This window comes from Anser brachyrhynchus, assembly GCF_964034855.1.
Source record: "Anser brachyrhynchus genome assembly, chromosome: 2".
Lineage (NCBI taxonomy): Eukaryota > Metazoa > Chordata > Aves > Anseriformes > Anatidae > Anser > Anser brachyrhynchus.
In genome coordinates this window covers 7,057,447-7,075,779 of record NC_137695.1, presented here as the reverse complement: position 1 = coordinate 7,075,779, position 18,333 = coordinate 7,057,447, and the positions used below count along the sequence as shown (strand labels likewise).

Below are 18,333 nucleotides of genomic sequence, written 5' to 3'. Positions count from 1 at the left end.
AAATGCTGGATCTCACTTATTGATGAGAGCAGTAATTCAGTTTACTGGGTATGATTCATTGTGGCTCTGTAACCTCTCTGATCCCGGAGCCAGGAGCGAGACTGTCCTGATTATGTATAGCATCAGTGCAGAGGGCTCGTAGGCTAGACTGGCGGCCCATAGGATTCAGTGCAGCAGGGATGTGACCTTATGGCATCCTCCTAAGGACTGCTCGAGCTTGTACCAGACCCTACACCGGCTCCTGGCTGTCCCTTCTTTATGCTAAGGCCAGTGAATGAGGGAAGCTGTCCTGGCGTGGCATGTCAAATTACATTTTTATTAGACAGTTAAAACTAGACATAGGAGATAATGAAGCGGTTTATTTAGCAGATCTGGAAGCATCATAGTTTTAGGTTGGAGCCTACAGTAGGGCTAGGCTTTATTTGGGATTTCTGCTATGTAACCCGGTCATGTACAAGCAGCTCATCTTCTAAGATATGTCCTGTGATGAATTTGAAACAGAAGGAAAAAAAAAATAAAAGGGGCGGGGGGGGGAGATGAGTGAAGCAAATCCCAGCATGGATCTTGCCCATATCCAAAAGCCCAAGACATGATTCAGTGTGGGGTTTTGAATATGTTTGATTCTTGATTGTACTTTTCATAGCCGGAACAATTCTGGATCTAAAAATTCCTGGTGGATTCCAGCTAAAGAAATAGGAGAAAGCTATTTGTGTGCTCGGTGTGGTTGTGGAAAGGAGCTGGGTCTTCGTTTGTGCCCTGGGATTGCAGGGCAAGGAGCCAGGCCATGAGCACATTGTAGATGGGGAGGACTGTGGTGTTGGAAGGCGTGAGGGAGAGGAGAAGCTGAAGGAGATAAGAGAGTACAAGAGGGGTGGGAGAGGGAGTGGGAAGTGTACTTTAGAAAGCCCCAGTCAGCACATTGGCCAGGGAGGACCTTTTTGCAGTGGTATTTCAGTGTGCTAGGGGGTGGCGGCGTGCCTATTAGCAAGGCAGAGGAGGAGGGGACAGAGGCAGCGATCCGTCCCGAGGGAGGGAGGCAAGGACAGAGTTCTGCCTGGGTGGTCAGGACAGCTATAACTGGGGGGGCACGCCAGGCTCGGAGAGGTGACTTTATCAGAGCTGCTTCCTCTGGAACCAATGACTTCTGCTTATAGCAAGAACGCAATCACAATAAGAACAACCTGCATGTGTCATAAAATTAGGCTATAAAGGAGACGGTAAAAAGGACGGTGACATTTGAAGAAGGAAGACGCTGCAGCGTTTTCTTTGGTAAATTGGGGGAAAAAGACTTGAAACCTTCAGGTGCCTATGAAGATGCTACATTTCTCAGGTCTGAAGATATTTTTAACTGCAGTGTGATTTAAAAATCTGATTTTTCAAATTAGACGTATTTGTTTCTTTTTCTTTTCTAGCTCTATCGTCCACTTCTGAAAAGATATGCAGAGCTTGAGCAGAAGGTGATCTACAACCCAACCTCTTCTTGTCCTGCGAAATAATAAGCAAACAAAATTTATACGTTGGCTGCAGTGGACTCCCAAGGAGATCAAAAGAGATTTGCTCAGAATTTACTGGAGTTGTTTAAATCATTTTTTCCTCATTGTAGATGAATAATTTTTAAGTGGCTGAGTTGGAGTGTGTTGATGGAAAAAGTTACATTGTGATCAAAACCCTAATTAAAAAAATATCTTATTGTTCTGAGTGTGTGACTTCAGTTTTTCCTGAGTGCTTTTCAGATGGTGCTTGCTGTTTTGGAATAGCTGGCTGACCAAGTCACGTCCCTTGTGTATACGAATCACTCCACCCATCTCCATCAGCTTCGATTCCATGTGTTCAGTGTGCTAGACTCTCTACGTACCCATCTAGTACAGTATCTAAATTCCACAACCTCTTCCACCTACATAATTTATCTATGTTTACATCTTTGCCCACATAATACCAACAGAAAGCTGAAGCATACTCCATCCCGTTTTTCTTCAGTACGTAGGGGATGTGTTCTGTGAAGGCTGATTAAAGCTTTTGACCGCTCCCTGGGATCCTCAGAAAAGGGGAATTATTGTTACCTGACACTATGGAAAGTCTGCTGTGTGATGGAACGTGATGTGACTGGGTTTTAGAAACTGGAAATCGCAGAGGCATTTGTAGACACATTGAATTTGCCCTGTGTGATGCCCACATAGCTGCACAAAGTTTTATCTGACAACAGTTTTGAAAAGATGAAAATAAGGGTCAGATGTGAAAAGATTTAGATGCTTTCTTTCTGTTTCATAAAGAGTCAGTTTCATCTCCATAATTGTTTGCAGTTACGCTGTTTTCCTTTCCTCCTTCAGGTGTCACGGCCATGAAGTTCTTCGTTTCATGCTGAGTGTGTGTGCAGAAGAAACAGGGCAGGAAGGTCACGGTTTTGTGGGTTTTTTTTGTTTGTTTGTTTTTGTTTGTTGTTTATTTATTTATTTTTTTATACCAGCAGTATGCCATTTTTCTTTCTTGGAAGTGCTGAGCAGAATGCTGAGCTGTCTTGCTCTGATGCTACTCTTCCACTTCAAATGTTTCAGTCCAGATTAAGTAGATGCTAGCTGAGGAAAATCTCAGAGAAAATACAGATCTTTCTACAGAGGTGTGTGGAAGTCACAGAATTCGAGTGAACATCCTAAATCACCCTCTGCAAGTGGGAACACTTTACTGCACCATTGTACAGTGCCAATATTTTCCCCTTAGGATAAAATTTCTTCTGGGAATAAAGTAGGCTTGTTTTAATGTAAATGACTGAAGTCTTTCTTCTGTTCTTGCAGAAGTTGTAAAGTGCCTAGGGAGCAAGGCAGGGAGCTGTAGGGAGGAGATCTCTCTATTGAGTATTTGCTGGAGATGGGTGACTCAGATTTGTGTTCTTCACCTTACAGCGGGGTAGGAGCACTCACCTTGTCCCTGCCGCATCTCTGCGGTGGGAGTGGGAACCCTTTGCAATGACTCACCTCGTGAGGGGAGGGGGAATAAGCACGTTCCTCCTTTGCTCTCCCTTTTATATATGAGTAGGAACATTGTGAGTATGAACAGTGCCTTTTTTGTTCATAACTGAATAATTGTAACTTCGCTTGATATTAGCAAGATTACTCAGTGGGGTCAAGAATTACATTTCCGAGTTTCTAAAGTAGGTTTCTTTTAAGCAATTGCTTTAAAAGGTGGCATTATAAATACACATTTATCTCTTTTATGTGCTTATTATTCTGAGTCCCAAGGTACAGTGCTAAAACATGTAATACTTCTTACAAGCCTCCACCTTCAGCAGTCGCTCTGTCATTGAGAAAGACTGTGGAAAGGCACCGAGGAATTTGTGAATGCAAGTTAAGCGATGCCTACTAGTTTGTCATCATTAATCATTAGCTGGTTACTAATTGATAGAGGTGGGTTTCAGAGGTGTTTTAGGTTTGTCTGGTTTTGCTGACAGTTTGAGTAGCTCAGCTGGCTTACCAGAGCGAGAAGACTGATGCCTCGTACAGCTTTGTGGCTTTGCCAGTGAAATAAGAGATCCAATTCCTTGCTTAGCTGAAGAAAGTAAGCAAGCTCACGTCTCCCAGCTCATAGCACAGTACTACTAGGCACAAGGACTTTTTTTTTTTTTTTTTGGTAGTCAGAGCATCTCTAGATTATTAGCAGTACTGTTAGTGGGGTATTGCTTAGGTGGTTTAGCTACTTTCAGGGCCTGAGCTCTTCTCTGTGTTCAAGGCTGTATTGCAGCCACGTATGTCCATTCCCAGCCACGGTAAGTCATGTTGGGCTGGGCTGGGGCTCTCTGATGTGTACCGTGTCAGCATTAAAATGCTTTCCTCAGGGTAACTGATGCACTGTGTGCTTGCTGCAGGAGTCTCTGCGAAAAGACTCGGATGCAAGACTCCGAAAGACCAGGAGCTGAGCACCACTGAATTATAGTATTGCTGTGGTGATGGGTTTATTAGGGCTGGCCGCTGAGGAGCAGTGTCTGGAGTATAAGAATTTATAGACAACCTCTTTTTTTTTTCTTTTTCTAGCTCACCAAAGTTGCACATGTTCACTGACTAGTGTCAGATAGAATAAGACTCAATAAATCTCCCCCTAGAAAAGTCCTTTGAAAAGATGCAGCTGTAAGAATTCACAGAATCACAGAATTGTAGGGGTTGGAAGGGACCTCCAGAGATCATCGGGTCCAGCCCCCCTGCCAAAGCAGGTTCCCTAGAGCAGGTTGCTTAGGTAGGCGTCCAGATGGCCCTTGAATATCTCCAGAGGAGGAGACTCCACAACCTCCCTGGGCAGCCTGTTCAAGAGAACTCATAAACGGTTTGAAACAGAATAAGGCAAGAGAACTCATAAATGGTTTGAAAGAGATTTATAGCAGCATGACTGAAAAGGAGGAGAAGAAAGAATTACACATGACACCTCCTAGTACAAAAAAGAAAGAGCTCTACATGAAAGGATTGGTTGGCAAATTGAAAACAAGAAGAATGTCCTTCTTCACACTTCATGTAGCTGAGCTGTCGGTCTGGCTGCAGACATGGCAGATGCCAAAAAGGGCCGCAGTGAAGAAAACACCCAAAGCTGCACAATGAAGAAGTCCTCAGGGGCCGCAGTGAAGAAAACACCCAAAGCTGCACAATGAAGAAGTCCTCAGGGGCCGCAGTGAAGAGAACATGAATAGCTGCATGATGAAAAACTCCTCAGGACCTGGAATGAGAGGAAAACACCAAAAGTTAAAAGATGAAGCACTTGTCAGTGGCAACAAGGTGAAAAACCCACCAAAAGCTGCATGATGAAGCTCTCCTCAGGGAAAACATGGTGAGGAGAACCCCAAAAGCTGGACGGTGCAGAACTCCTCAGGGCCGCTGTGAAGAAAATAACAAACACTGCATGATGAGGAACTCCTCAGGAGCCGAAGTGAAGAGAACCCCAAAAGTTGGATGGTGAAGAACTCCTCAGGGCTGTAGTGAAGAAAACACCAGAAGCTGCACACAGAAGCACTCCTCAGGGGCCACAAGGAGAAAAGATGAAAAGCTCCACGAAGAATTAATCCTCAAGCGCCATAGTGAAGAAAACACGAAGAGCTGAATGATGAAGCCCTCTTCAGGTGAAACGTGGTTTGGGAAAAACCCCAAAAAGCTGGATGGTGCAGAACTCCTCAGGGCCATAAAGAAGAAAACACAAAAAGCTGCACGATGAAGAACCCTTCAGGGTAAGCATGGTGAAGAGAAACCCAAAAGCTGGACAATGTAGAACTCCTCAAGGGCTGCAGTGAAGAAAATACCAAATGCTGCTCGACAAAGCAAACATAAGGGGCCGAAGTGAAGAGAACCCCAAAAGATCAATGATGAAGAACTCCTCAGGGCCGTAGTGAAGAAAACACCAAAAGCTGCACACAGAAGCACTCCTCAGGGCAACAAGGAGAAGAAAACACAAAAAGCTCCACGAAGAATTTCTCCTCAAGCGCCATAGTGAAGAAAACACGAAGAGCTGAATGCTGAAGCCCTCTTCAGGGGAAACGTGGTGTGGGGAAAACCCCCAAAAGCTGCACGATGACGAACTCCTCAGGACCGTAGTGAAGAAAACACCAAAAGTTGCCCAGCAAAGCATTCCTCAGAGGCTGCAGTGAAGAAGCACAAAAGCTGGACGATGAAGCTCTCCTCAGGGAAAACGTGGTGAAGAGATCCCCAAAAGCTGGACGATGAAGAACTCCTCATGGGCCGCAATGAAGAAAACACCAAAAGCTGCACGCAGAAGCACTCCTCAGGGCCTGGAACGAGAAAGAAAAAACACCACACCAAAAGCTGGAAGATGAAGCACTTCTCTGGGGCAACAAGGTGAAAACATCACCAAAAGCTGCATGACGAAGCTCTCCTCAGGGAAAACGTGTTGAAGAGAACCCCAGAAGGTGGACGGTGCAGAACTTCTCAGGGCCGTAGTGAAGAAAACACCAAAAGCTGCACGCAGAAGCACTCCTCAGAGCAACAAGGAGAAGAAAACACAAACAACTCCACGAAGAATTACTCCTCAAGCGCCATAGTGAAGAAAACACGAAGAGCTGAGTGATGAAGCCCTCCTCAGGGTAAATATGGTGTGGGGAAAACCCCCAAAAGCTGCACAGTGAAGAACTCCTCAGGGCCGTAGTGAAGAAAACACCAAAAGCTGCACGCAGAAACACTCCTCAGGGCAACAAGGAGAAGAAAACACAAAAAGCTCCATGAAGAATTACTCCTCAAGCGCCATAATGAAAAAAACACGAAGAGCTGAATGCTGAAGCCCTCCTCAGGGGAAACGTGGTGTGGGGAAAACCCCCAAAAGCTGTACGATGAAGAACTCCTCAGGAAAAAAAAAATAAAAAAAAAATGTTGGAAGTTGAAGCAGTTCTCAGGGGCAACAAGGTGAAAACAACACAAAAAGCTGCATGATGAAGAACTCCTCTGGGTAAACGTGGTGAGGAGAACTCCAAAAGCTGGACGATGCAGAACTCCACAGGGCCATAGTGAAGAAAAATCCCAAAGCTGCATGATGAAGAACTCCCCAGGGTAAATGTCATGAAGAGAACCCCAAAAGCCGCACAATGAAGAACTCCTCAGGGCCGTAGTGAAGAAAACACCAAAAGCTGCACGCAGAAACACTCCTCAGGGCAACAAGGAGAAGAAAACATAAAAAGCTCCACGAAGAATTACTCCTCAAGCGCCGTAGTGAAGAAAACACGAAGAGCTGAATGCTGAAGCCCTCTTCAGGGGAAAAGTGGTGTGGGGAAAACCCCCAAAAGCTGCACGATGAAGAACTCCTCAGAAAAAAAAAAATGAAAAAAAAAGTTGGAAGATGAAGCACTTGTCAGGGGCAACAAGGTGAAAACACCACCAAAAGCTGCATGATGAAGCTCTCCTCAGGGAAAACATGGTGAGGAGAACCCCAAAAGCTGGACGGTGCAGAACTCCTCAGGGCCGCTGTGAAGAAAATACCAAACACTGCATGATGAGGAACTCCTCAGGAGCCGAAGTGAAGAGAACCCCAAAAGTTGGATGGTGAAGAACTCCTCAGGGCTGTAGTGAAGAAAACACCAAAAGCTGCACGATGAAGAACTCCTGTGAGTAAACATGGTGAAGAGAAACCCAAAAGCTGGACGATGCAGAACTCCTTAAAGGGCTGCAGTGAAGAAAATACCAAATGCTGCTTGACAAAGCAAACCTAAGGGGCCGAAGTGAAGAGAACCCCAAAAGATCAATGATGAAGAACTCCTCAGGGCTGTAGTGAAGAAAACACCCAAAGCTGCAGACAGAAGCACTCCTCAGGGCAACAAGGAGAAGAAAACACAAAAAGCTCCACGAAGAATTTCTCCTCAAGCGCCATAGTGAAGAAAACACGAAGAGCTGAATGCTGAAGCCCTCTTCAGGGGAAACGTGGTGTGGGGAAAACCCCCAAAAGCTGCACGATGAAGAACTCCTCAGGACCGTAGTGAAGAAAACACCAAAAGTTGCCCAACAAAGCATTCCTCAGAGGCTGCAGTGAAGAAGCACAAGAGCTGGACGATGAAGCTCTCCTCAGGGAAAACGTGGTAAAGAGATCCCCAAAAGCGGGATGATGAAGAACTCCTCATGGGCCGCAATGAAGAAAACACCAAAAGCTGCACGCAGAAGCACTCCTCAGGGCCTGGAACGAGAAAGAAAAAACACCACACCAAAAGTTGGAAGATGAAGCACTTCTCTGGGGCAACAAGGTGAAAACATCACCAAAAGCTGCATGACGAAGCTCTCCTCAGGGAAAACATGGTGAAGAGAACCCCAGAAGGTGGACGGTGCAGAACTCCTCAGGGTCGCAGTGAAGAAAACACCAAAAGCTGCACGCAGAAGCACTCCTCAGAGCAACAAGGAGAAGAAAACACAAACAACTCCACGAAGAATTACTCCTCAAGCGCCATAGTGAAGAAAACACGAAGAGCTGAGTGATGAAGCCCTCCTCAGGGTAAACATGGTGTGGGGAAAACCCCCAAAAGCTGCACAATGAAGAACTCCTCAGGGCCGTAGTGAAGAAAACACCAAAAGCTGCACGCAGAAACACTCCTCAGGGCAACAAGGAGATGAAAACACAAAAAGCTCCACGAAGAATTACTCCTCAAGCGCCATAGTGAAGAAAACACGAAGAGCTGAATGCTGAAGCCCTCCTCAGGGGAAACATGGTGTGGGGAAAACCCCCAAAAGCTGCACGATGAAGAACTCCTCAGGAAAAAAAAAAATAAAAAAAAAATGTTGGAAGTTAAAGCAGTTCTCAGGGGCAACAAGGTGAAAACAACACCAAAAGCTGCATGATGAAGAACTCCTCTGGGTAAACGTGGTGAGGAGAACTCCAAAAGCTGGACGATGCAGAACTCCACAGGGCCATAGTGAAGAAAAATCCCAAAGCTGCATGATGAAGAACTCCCCAGGGTAAATGTCGTGAAGAGAACCCCAAAAGCCGCACAATAAAGAACTCCTCAGGGCCGTAGTGAAGAAAACACCAAAAGCTGCACACAGAAACACTCCTCAGGGCAACAAGGAGAAGAAAACACAAAAAGCTCCACGACGAATTACTCCTGAAGCGCCATAGTGAAGAAAACACGAAGAGCTGAATGCTGAAGCCCTCTTCAGGGGAAACGTGGTGTGGGGAAAACCCCCAAAAGCTGTACGATGAAGAACTCCTCAGGAAAAAAAAATAAAAAAAGTTGGAAGATGAAGCACTTCTCAGGGGCAACAAGGTGAAAACATCACTAAAAGCTGCATGATGAAGCTCTCCTCAGGGAAAACGTGGTGATGAGAACTACAAAACTGTATGGTGCAGAACTCCTCAAGGGCCTCAGTGAAGAAAACACCAAAAGCTGCATGACGAAGAATTCCTCTGGGTAAACATGGTGAAGAGAACCCCAAAAGCTGGACGATGCAGAACTCCTCATGGGCCATAGTGAAGAAAACACCAAAAGCTGCACGCAGGACTCCTCAGGGCCTGGAATGAGAAAAAAACACCACACCAAATGTTGGAAGATGAAGCACTTCTCAGGGGCAACAAGGTGAAAACATCACCAAAAGCTGCATGACGAAGCTCTCCTCAGGGAAAACATGGTGAGGAGAACCCCAAAAGCTGGATGGTGCAGAACTCCTCAGGGTCGCAGTGATGAAAACACCAAAAGCTGCATAATGAACTCCTCAGGGCTGTAGTGAAGAAAACATCAAAATCTGCATGATGACGCACTCCTCAGGGTCCCAAAGTGAAGAGAACCCCAAAAGCTGCATGATGAAGAACTCCTCAGGGATCACAAGGTGAGGAAAACACAAAAAGCTCCGCGAAAAATGACTCCTGAAGTGCCATAGTAAAAAAAAAAAAAAAAAAACAAGACACGAAAAGCAGAATGATGAAGCACTCCTTGGGGGAAACGTGGTGTGGAGAACCCCAAAAGCTGCATGGTGAAGACGTCCTCAGGAAAACACAGTGAAGGAAAAAAAAAAAAAAAAAAGCTGCCCCCAGAAGCACTCCTCAGGGGCCACAAGCAGCCCACCGGCCGTGCCTCGCCTGCGCGCTGCCATCACTGGAGTGCCGCAGCCCCAGCACACCCAGCACCCTGCCACCCACCCTGCCCTGTGACACCTCTGCTCCCTCACAGCCAGCCGCCGCCCCATTGGCCACCTGCCTTGGCGCCTCTGGGCGCAGCCAATAGCGAGGCAGCTTGCGCTTGTTGCTAGGCGGCATGGAGCTGTGGCACCCAGTGGGCGCCAGGAGGCTGCAGGGCGGTGCCGGCCTCCCAGGGCTGAGGCCTCCCTGACACCACCTCCAGCTCTGCCTCGCCTTGCCCCTTGGCCCTCCAAGAGACGGGTTTTTACGCTAGGAGCACGCAAACTGCTCCAGCGAGGTGGCAGAGGTGTAGGTCATCGTGTAGGGCACACTGACGTTGCCCAATAAAACCCTCTGAGCTCGGCCAGTCAGCCAGTTCCCAACCCACCTTACTGTCCACTCATCTATCCCACACTTTCTCAGCTGTGGTAGCAGGATGTCCTGGGAGACAGTATCAAAAGCCTTGCTAGTCAAGGTAGATGACATCCACTGCTCTCACCCCATCTACCCAGCTGGTAATGCCATCATAGAAGGCTATCGGTTTGGTCGAACACGATTTTCCCTTGGTGAAGACTTCTACCACTGTTTTCTTTTTGTCTTTCCTAGAAATGCACATTAGCCTGTCAAGGAACCACAGGTTTCTTGCTCTCATGTGCACATCCCTGTAAAGGAGCCCACAGTGATGGAAGACTCTGGTGCACTGTAGTTTCAAAAATCAAGTGTTTTTTTGTTTGTTTGTTTTGTTTTCATTTTGCCAGCTTGTCTACCTCATGTTGTTCTGGCTGGCTGGAGTAAAGAGGTTACCCAATTAATTAACATCTTAGTGAGCACAAATCTAAAGGCAATGTATTCTACCTCAACGTATTTCGTGGATTGATGTCCTCCCTCCATCTCAAGGGACCTTCAAGGTTAGCAACAAGGGGCCTTGCTGTTCTTCAAGGTTAGCCACAAGGTATCCCCACCTGGTCTAGAGGAAAGGCTAGCTTCTGTGTTTAAAGACCTGCTGAGCTATTCCCAGTCCAGATTAATCTGCTGGAACTTGTATGGAAGATTGATCTCACCTGCTGGACAAAAAAAAACAAAAACCACAAACAAAACAAAAACCACAAACAAAACAAAACAAGAAAAACACTCGATAGCCACAAGGAAGTTTTTCGGTGCTGTCTGATCCGCAGCTCCCACCTGGCAGGAGCAGAGCCCCTTTAGGTTGCAGGTGGGTCGTGGAGTTACATGGAAAAATCCGAGCAGCTTCCTTAGCTCGATGGCCCTGTGCCCTCGTCAGTCAGTCAGAGCTGCAGAGGATTCGCCCACAAGCTCTTGGTGTACCGTGACCCAGAGACGCTTTTCTTGGCAGCCTGAAGTCTTTAAAGTCTTTTGTGATGCAACTGGAAACAAACAGGGAAAGATGCTTGGGTTTTCTTAAGGGATCGGTCTGAGAGAGCTGGAGCTCTGATTGAATAAGTGATGTGCTGAAAAAGTCCACGCTCTGTCGGTGCTTTAATAAGTAATTGAACTGAGTAGCGCCGTGTGTGATCCCGGTGGGACCTTTTTGTTTTTCAGCTTTCTTTTCCTTTGGAGTCGTGGCTACCACCACAGATCACAGAGCAGCACAGTGTATCTAAAGCTGCAAAAAGTCAAAGCAGAATTTCTTTTATCCGCATTTCTCTTGCTGTCATCCCCAGACTTCTGTATGCAGCTTAGAGGGTGTGGAAGAAAAGCACAGTTGTTTTAGAGAACTAAACTCTCTGCTTTTGGTGCATGTCATGAATACATGTCCAAGTTGTAACCACTTTCTATCTGAAAGCTGCTAATTCTGATTTTTCTTTTCCTCAGCCGCTGATGTTTTTCATGTGACCTTCAGGATTTGGATTTTAGATCTCAACCCTTGGATAAATTGGGTTGAAATTGGGAAATGGTTAAAAATATGGCTAGGGATGATGAACAGCTAGGTGGATATTCCCTCCGATAGCAGGGGATCACTGTCCCGTGAGGAGTGTTTCCTTGCAAAGCTTCACTAGAGGTGACTGTAGTCCTAATCCTGCATGACTTGAACTTTTAGTACAGTGAAGTTTCAGTACAGTTCACACATGTGAATTGGGCATAAAATCATATCTGCACCAAAGGATCTTATTACTTTGTTCCTTTGGTGCAGGTCAAAATTGCAATGTGATGTGCCAGGCAAAAGAATTTGGGATGATTTTTTTTGGTAACCAGCTTCTTTCTGAGTATGTCTCTGAAGTGTGCTAATACGACATCTTCAGCATGGTTATTCAGAGCAGTTACAGCTCCTGCTCACCCTCTGTGCTTTGATTGCAGCCTAGGTCAAATCTCTTTGGTTAGCCTCTTCAAGTGGTTTAGCTTTCAGTCATCAAAGCTTACACTACGAGAATATAAGATTTTTAGACTTTTTTTTCCACACAACCCTTTTTTTCCTCATTCCTTCAGCAGCAGATATGATCTTTCCTTGTACACGGTTTGCCTGTACCGCTGTTTCCACTTCTGAGGGATGCTAAGAACTTCTCTTACATGATACTTTCCCGACTGAGCTTGTCTCCTGCTGAAAGTCAACCCAACACTCTTCACTTGGTTTTCTGCTCTTGGTTTTCTGAGATTAGATGATCTTGTTTGCCTCAGTTCTCAATAATTCAACCTATCCCTTAGAACAACTGAGGATATTATTAAATGCATGCATTTCTTGCTCTGAGACCTTTGGATGACAGAAATTTGTGCTATGTTTTTTTGTTGAGATGCTGCTACAAACTCTGCTTTTATTGGGTAAATTGTGTCTTAGTCCTATGGGATGCATCTCTCTGGTTGTCCTTTCCCTCTTAGCATCTGATCAGACAGAGGTCTTTGGTTATGTTTGGGGTGGGATTTGTCTGACCAGATATAGGAGACATCTGTCTCCTATGATAGGGGCTCTCTTTGTAATCAAAGGAGAGGGTGACAAGGGAAAGGAGTTCTTGACTGCTGCTCTTCTTATCTTACAGCTGATGTCTACAAGAGATCAGGTGAATTGTCTCCTGAGTGAGCCCTTCCTCTCTGCTGGCACGGGGAGTAGAAAGGCAGTTTTCTGGAGAAAGGGCAGAAAAAGCCAGTTTTTCAGGTTGTGTCAAAACTCTTGAAGACTTGATTGAAAGCTGCTCTCAGCTTTGGAGGCAGGAGTTGTCCCCAGTTGCCATTGTACAGCGAGAAAGTTTTCTTGTTCCAGGACTGCTCTGTTTTTACTGTCAAATCCATGAGATTGACCTCCCCAGCTCCCTTCAGGCAGCACTCTTTGTACACCTGCATGGAGATATCCAACGGACGTGGGCTGGGAGCTTCGTTACGTTTCTGCTTTTTGTCCTTTGTTGCATGCCTTTGCTCGTGTTTATCCCTTCAAGCTGGACTCTTTCAGGCATTTGTATTATGCCTGCAAGCTCAGTACTCTGGTACAGTAAAAGACAGCTCCCTTAAGACTTAGACAAGCATTACAGAGGAAAACAAAGTTCTGTTCAACTTGCTGTTGGGAGACAATATTTACTCTCTGACTGACATGTATGCACTACCCTCCTGAAACCTCAGCTCTGTTCCAGTACCGGTGTGTCAGAAGATGGCATTCTCCTTGAAAACAGCCTGAACCATGTTGCATAAAAGAAGGGCTTAGAGAAACAGGGCAGAAACGGAGCTGCTTCTTAGCTGAGGACTTTCATCTTAAAATAAAACACATTAGAGAAAACAAATATGGAGCAAAGGATTCTCACACAACTTTGATGTCACAGCTTATGTCTCCTGAGAGCATCTCTTTGCACTGCTGCCATAGCTTGTTAGGCTAGGACGGGACATTCTCCTGTCACTCCTGATAACGTTTCTTTGTTAGATTCCTGCCCTAAATGACTCAACCTGAGGACAGTTGCTTATTGCAAAAAGACCCTTTTGATCAAGAAAGATACTGTTGAAAGGCAACAATACGTTTCCCTAATTTCAATTTCTCAGCTTAATTATTCTGGTGCCTGCCATTGTTGCCCCTTAGAAGAAATGCCTACTTAAGCAGAGGGAGAAAGAAGGCATTGAATGTAGCTAATCCAATACGTGATTTAGTCAGTTCATGTGGATGAATAAGCAAATAAACTGCATTTCAAGACTTCCTTTGGCGTGAATGCATCTTTTTTTCTCACAGTGACTCTTGGCTCAGAAGATATGTCCGTGGTGTTTTATTTGATTCTATTTCACCGTGTTTGCAGCGTGGCAAACTCTCCCAAATGCTTTTCTGCAAAGTCTCCTTTTGCTGTTTGCCCAGTGAATGTAGATTTTTGACTTTGATCTGTACCGTGTGCAGTTTTGGCATGCTTCTTAGTTAAACAACTGTTGCTAACAGCTTCCCCTGCCTGTCAGTAGTCACTCCTATCACTCAGGGGCTTTCCATAGCAAAAAAGAAGAGCCACCGTTGGGACAAGTGCTCACAGTACAGGCCAGGAGGAACGTCAAAAAAATCTTTCCCTTCTTTCCTGGCCTAGAAACATTGCTGGAACTCAGGGGACAGGCACTGTTGGATTGTCCAGAGCATGAGTATTTTGGAGTAGGGGGTGGACTCCCGTGTGCTGATGGCGAGCCAGATTGTCTAGATGAGAAATCACTGAGGTGAGACTGGCCAGGTAATTTGTATCAAGTTCTGTGTTTTGTATACCAAGTTCAGCATTTTGTAATTTACGCTCTGAGTCTTTAAATGAAGAAGTAAATTAAATTTCTCAGATGAGTGAGAATGCTGTGTTTGGAGGGGGAGGGATTTGGGAATTGCTCGGGGAGGGGACCCCTCCTCTGCCCTGGTGCATCTTGCTGTGTTTCTGTACAGTGCTCCAGGCTCCCAGGGGACGTGGACATGACTCTCTCCCTGAGCTTCCTCCAGCCTGAAAACTGGGAACTGGGGTCAAACACACCAGGCAGAGGTAGCATCAGAGCTCCCAGTGGTGGGGTAGCACCTCAAGGCTGTTGTCCAAAAGGCTGAATGCCCCATGGCCACTGCTTTCAGTGTACATGGGGCTAGCCGTGGAGTTGTGGTGTCTCCAGGGCCTCGTGTTGGACTGGGAGCTCAGCCTTCAGCAGTGACAAAGGAAGTGAAAGATTTCGACATACTTTTTTCTTTCTTTTTCTTTTTTTCTCCACATGGTGACTAGAATATAGAGTGTGAACTGGCCATGAAGGTTAAGTGTTGTCCTTGAGCTCAGCTGGGCGCCTTTCCAGTTGAGGTAGGAGCATTGCCTCGTGCAAGGCACTGGTGGGACCCCATCGGGGAGGGCATTTGCAAATCGATTCTCTTGTGTTCAAGACAGAATTTAAACTGGAACAAGTGAGGAAGAGGGCTGATGTGTTGATCAGGGGAAGAGAAATGCTGTCCTAGCAGAGGAGACTAAAAGCTTGGCTTGCTTAACCTACCAAGTGGAAGCTGAGAGGTAATACCATCGCGCAGCATAAATCCTTCAGGTTGGGGGTAAAGAGCAGGAGAAGAGCTGTTCAAGCCAAAGGACAGTGCTGGCACACAAGTAAACGACACGCACTGGGAATAAATTTGGACTGGAAATTAGGAGCGAGGCAGGGGGAAGGTGCTGGAGGACCTCCCGTACCCTGAGCGTGGTGCCAGCAGCACGGAGCTGCGAGCTTGCAGCATGACGCGTGGCAGGGCTGTAGCACCGTGTCAGCAATCCCGTGCTCCTGCAGAAACCTGCATTAGCCTTGGACCAGAAGTGACCTTGGGAGAAACTGCTGTTTGCCGTGTGGGCAGAGCGGGGTTTCACGCTACACCTCTTTTTGAATTTCCTCTTGACTGCATGAGACTTGTGGGAAGGAAGGAGCACGGAAGGGGCAGATAAATTGAAAGGTTCCAACTCTGCTTCGTAACAGTGGGGCACGTAACAGCCCCGTTTGCTATCAGCTTGCTGGGTTAGTCCTCTGCAAGCAAGAGGAATTTACCCCGTGGCAATCTTTCTTCACTAGAACCCTGCAAAAGGAAGTGAGGTTTAATTAGCATTTTAAAGTGGACAGCCTTGAAGTTAATGATATTCAATAAAGAAAAATTGTTTTAACCTTATTTGCACTTTTCAATTTACTTATTAGAGGCCATCTGTTATATTTTAAGCAAGAGCACTGGGAGCTAAACTCTCAGATTGTCAAATGAGGCTAAGCAGAAGGGAAAGAACAGGCTGCTTTAAATGAGCAATTAGGCTGTTGGTTTTTTTCTTTTTCCAATTTCTCACTTTTGTGTCAAAAAGCAAATGGTCACCATTTCAAGTAACAGTTCAGTTGCTATAATGACATCTGTTTTTACAGGTGCTCATCAGTCCTGGAGAATGTCACTTGTCCTCAGAGCTCAGATATCGTCCAACATGGATGAAATTAGAAAAGCCAGAAGCAAGTTGAAACTGATGATGAGGGATGCGAGGGGCAAGAATAAGGTTTTCTATAGGTAAATCATCAGAAAAAGGAAAACCAGGAAATATATTGATCTGCTGCTGACTGGGTTGGCCAACCTAGTCAGAAAGAGCATGGAAAAAGCTTTGCTTTTGTCTTTACTGGCAAGATGTGCTGCTAAGCCTCTTTAGGTCCAGTGGCAGATTTTGGGGAAGATGGGCATTACCTATAGGATAGGAGGGTCAATTTAGGGGCTAGTGAAGTAAAATGGGCACACGTGGGTGTGTGGGATCAGACAGAGATGTGTCTGAGTAAGGGAACTGCAAGCAGGTCAGCTCCACCTGTCTCCAGGAAGGTGACAGAGCAAATCTTCCTGGGAGCCATTTCCAGGCATGTGAAGGACGAGAAGACACCGCTGAATGCAGGGACCACATCTCCATTGACTATCAAGGCAATTTGACTCCTAGGCTTGTTTTAAACTTGAGCTGATTCCCACCATACCTCTGAGGAGGTTCTTGTGGTGTGCCTGAGCAAAACAAGAGCCTTTGGCAGGGCAAAAGCCAAACCTTGGCCTGCCAGGTCTCATGAGACTAACTCAAATTCTGGGCCTCACAGCATCCACCGTGGAGGGTTGGGAAAGGAAAGAGGTCTTCTCCAAGGTCTTCTCCAAGTCTACTCAAAATATGGGAGTCGGTACAGATGGTGCTGCGCATCTGGATTAGGCAAGGTAAATTCGCGTATGGACGTGAGCAGTCCCGCTGGGATTAGTTTAGGACAGAATCTTGGTCTCTGTGGGATTTGGCTGCAGTGTCTGTAAGATTACCCATCCCAAAGCGGGGTGGAATAATCCCTTCTGTAAACAAATGCAAAATGGGATCAATGCCACGGGCTGATAACCTCTTCCACGGTGGCAGCGACTTAAACTGCTACAGCAGGAAGCCCTTCGACCTCTGCATCAAAAAGGCCGATCCCACAAATGTTTGAAAATGTAGGTTTTTAACCTCACTCCTGTGGTTTGTTGTGCTAAAGTTAGGCTGAAGTCAACTTCTTTATGTGAGCTCTTGGGAGTCCCCCAGATTTGTTAGGAGCTGAACCCACCAGCTTCTGTTGACTTCAAGCTTGCTCTGCACTCAGCTGTTTCTGTCCTCTGTGGGTACAGTTACAGAAGGGAAGAGAAATGATCCAAACAGAAGAAACAGGGCAGAAATGTAAACTAGATCACGTTGATTCACAACAGCACTTGATCATTACGAAGAAAACCCGTACTAAACCAAGCCAAGTGTGAAGTATCTGCACCAGTGAAATCCATCTGCCAACGATGTTACTGTAAAAAATAGCCATGGGTACTGTTAGTTTGCCGTAAATGCAAAAGCTGAATGTGCATGCAATAAAATAGCTTTATAAAATCTTGCTTTTGTGTCTGTCCAAGCTTAAAATGCTATTTCGGGTTTAGATCTATAGAGAGAAAAAAAAAAAAAAAAAAGACCAACACATCTTGAGGTGACTTTTGTTTTAAGGCTGTTTTAAATTTATAACTGAGCTGGCTAAAATGCTTTTCATCAAAGTACAAAAGTTTCATGCTGTAATTAATGGCAAGTGATATCTAACGCAATAAAACACCATCATTTCAGTGTTCTTACAAGACTATTTATGACTGGGTATTGAAACTGATAATGATTCTGCCATTTGTCCTCATAATTTATTATTCCAAGGAGAGGCAAGTGGTGGTAAGGGTTCACGATCCGTTTTATGGAAAGAGTGCTGAATTCAGCTTTTTATAGGTGTAAATGACAATGTTTGGTGCTCGGTGGAAAGCCTGCATGTGACAGCAAGTGCAGACCCCACTGAGGGGTCGAGATGGGGAGCGTTAATGCTCTTTCCTAGAGAGGGGAAGCCCTTGGCCGTGTGATCCCATTGCAGGTAGCATTACTGGGACCAGTACAGCCACGGGGCCGTAGTCGCAGCAGGATCCTTTGGAAGACCAGGGCGGGATTTTTCTGGAAGCCTCCCACCTGGTTTCTGAGCGAGCTGATCTCACAACGTATTGCTCTAGGCAGCCAAAGCTGAATTCGCTATAAACAACCTGACCCAAAGCCCATTGAACGTAATGGAAAGAATTACTGGCCTTGGCAAGCCTCGTGTCAGGCTGAAACAAAAGCTCGGCTCCAGAGGAGACTTCCCTTGGTCTTGCAAAGTGCCAGCCAGACCGCGTCCCTCTGAGCACAGCCCTTTCCCTTTGCACCAGCCAAGGCTGATTTACCGAATGCTCGGGCTCTGATTCTCACCTTACTGAGGCTCGTGGAAACCTGGAGGAATTTCTTTAAAGTCAGTATTGACACAGCTAATGGAAAATCTGAGTGAAGTCAGACCTCGGGGTTT

General features: G+C 45.9%; 1 protein-coding gene across 7 annotated transcripts in view; it reads left to right on the top strand.

The window, feature by feature from the left end:
* Window positions 1-13,697, top strand: part of XYLB (xylulokinase) — a 95,810-nt gene extending 82,113 nt beyond the window's left edge. For 6 of the 7 annotated variants that reach the window (XR_013946214.1, XM_080579090.1, XM_080579087.1 and 3 more), the window contains one exon: window positions 1,413-2,760. Coding sequence is in view for 6 of the 7 variants with exons in the window: in XM_080579090.1 (XP_080435216.1) it covers window positions 1,413-1,496 (84 nt within the window). In the remaining variant the exon portion in view is untranslated. Of the gene's footprint in view, window positions 1-1,412; window positions 2,761-12,317 lie in introns of those variants that run through there. The other variant, XM_080579089.1, reaches the window with a different exon arrangement.
* Window positions 13,698-18,333: the final 4,636 nt, after the last annotated feature.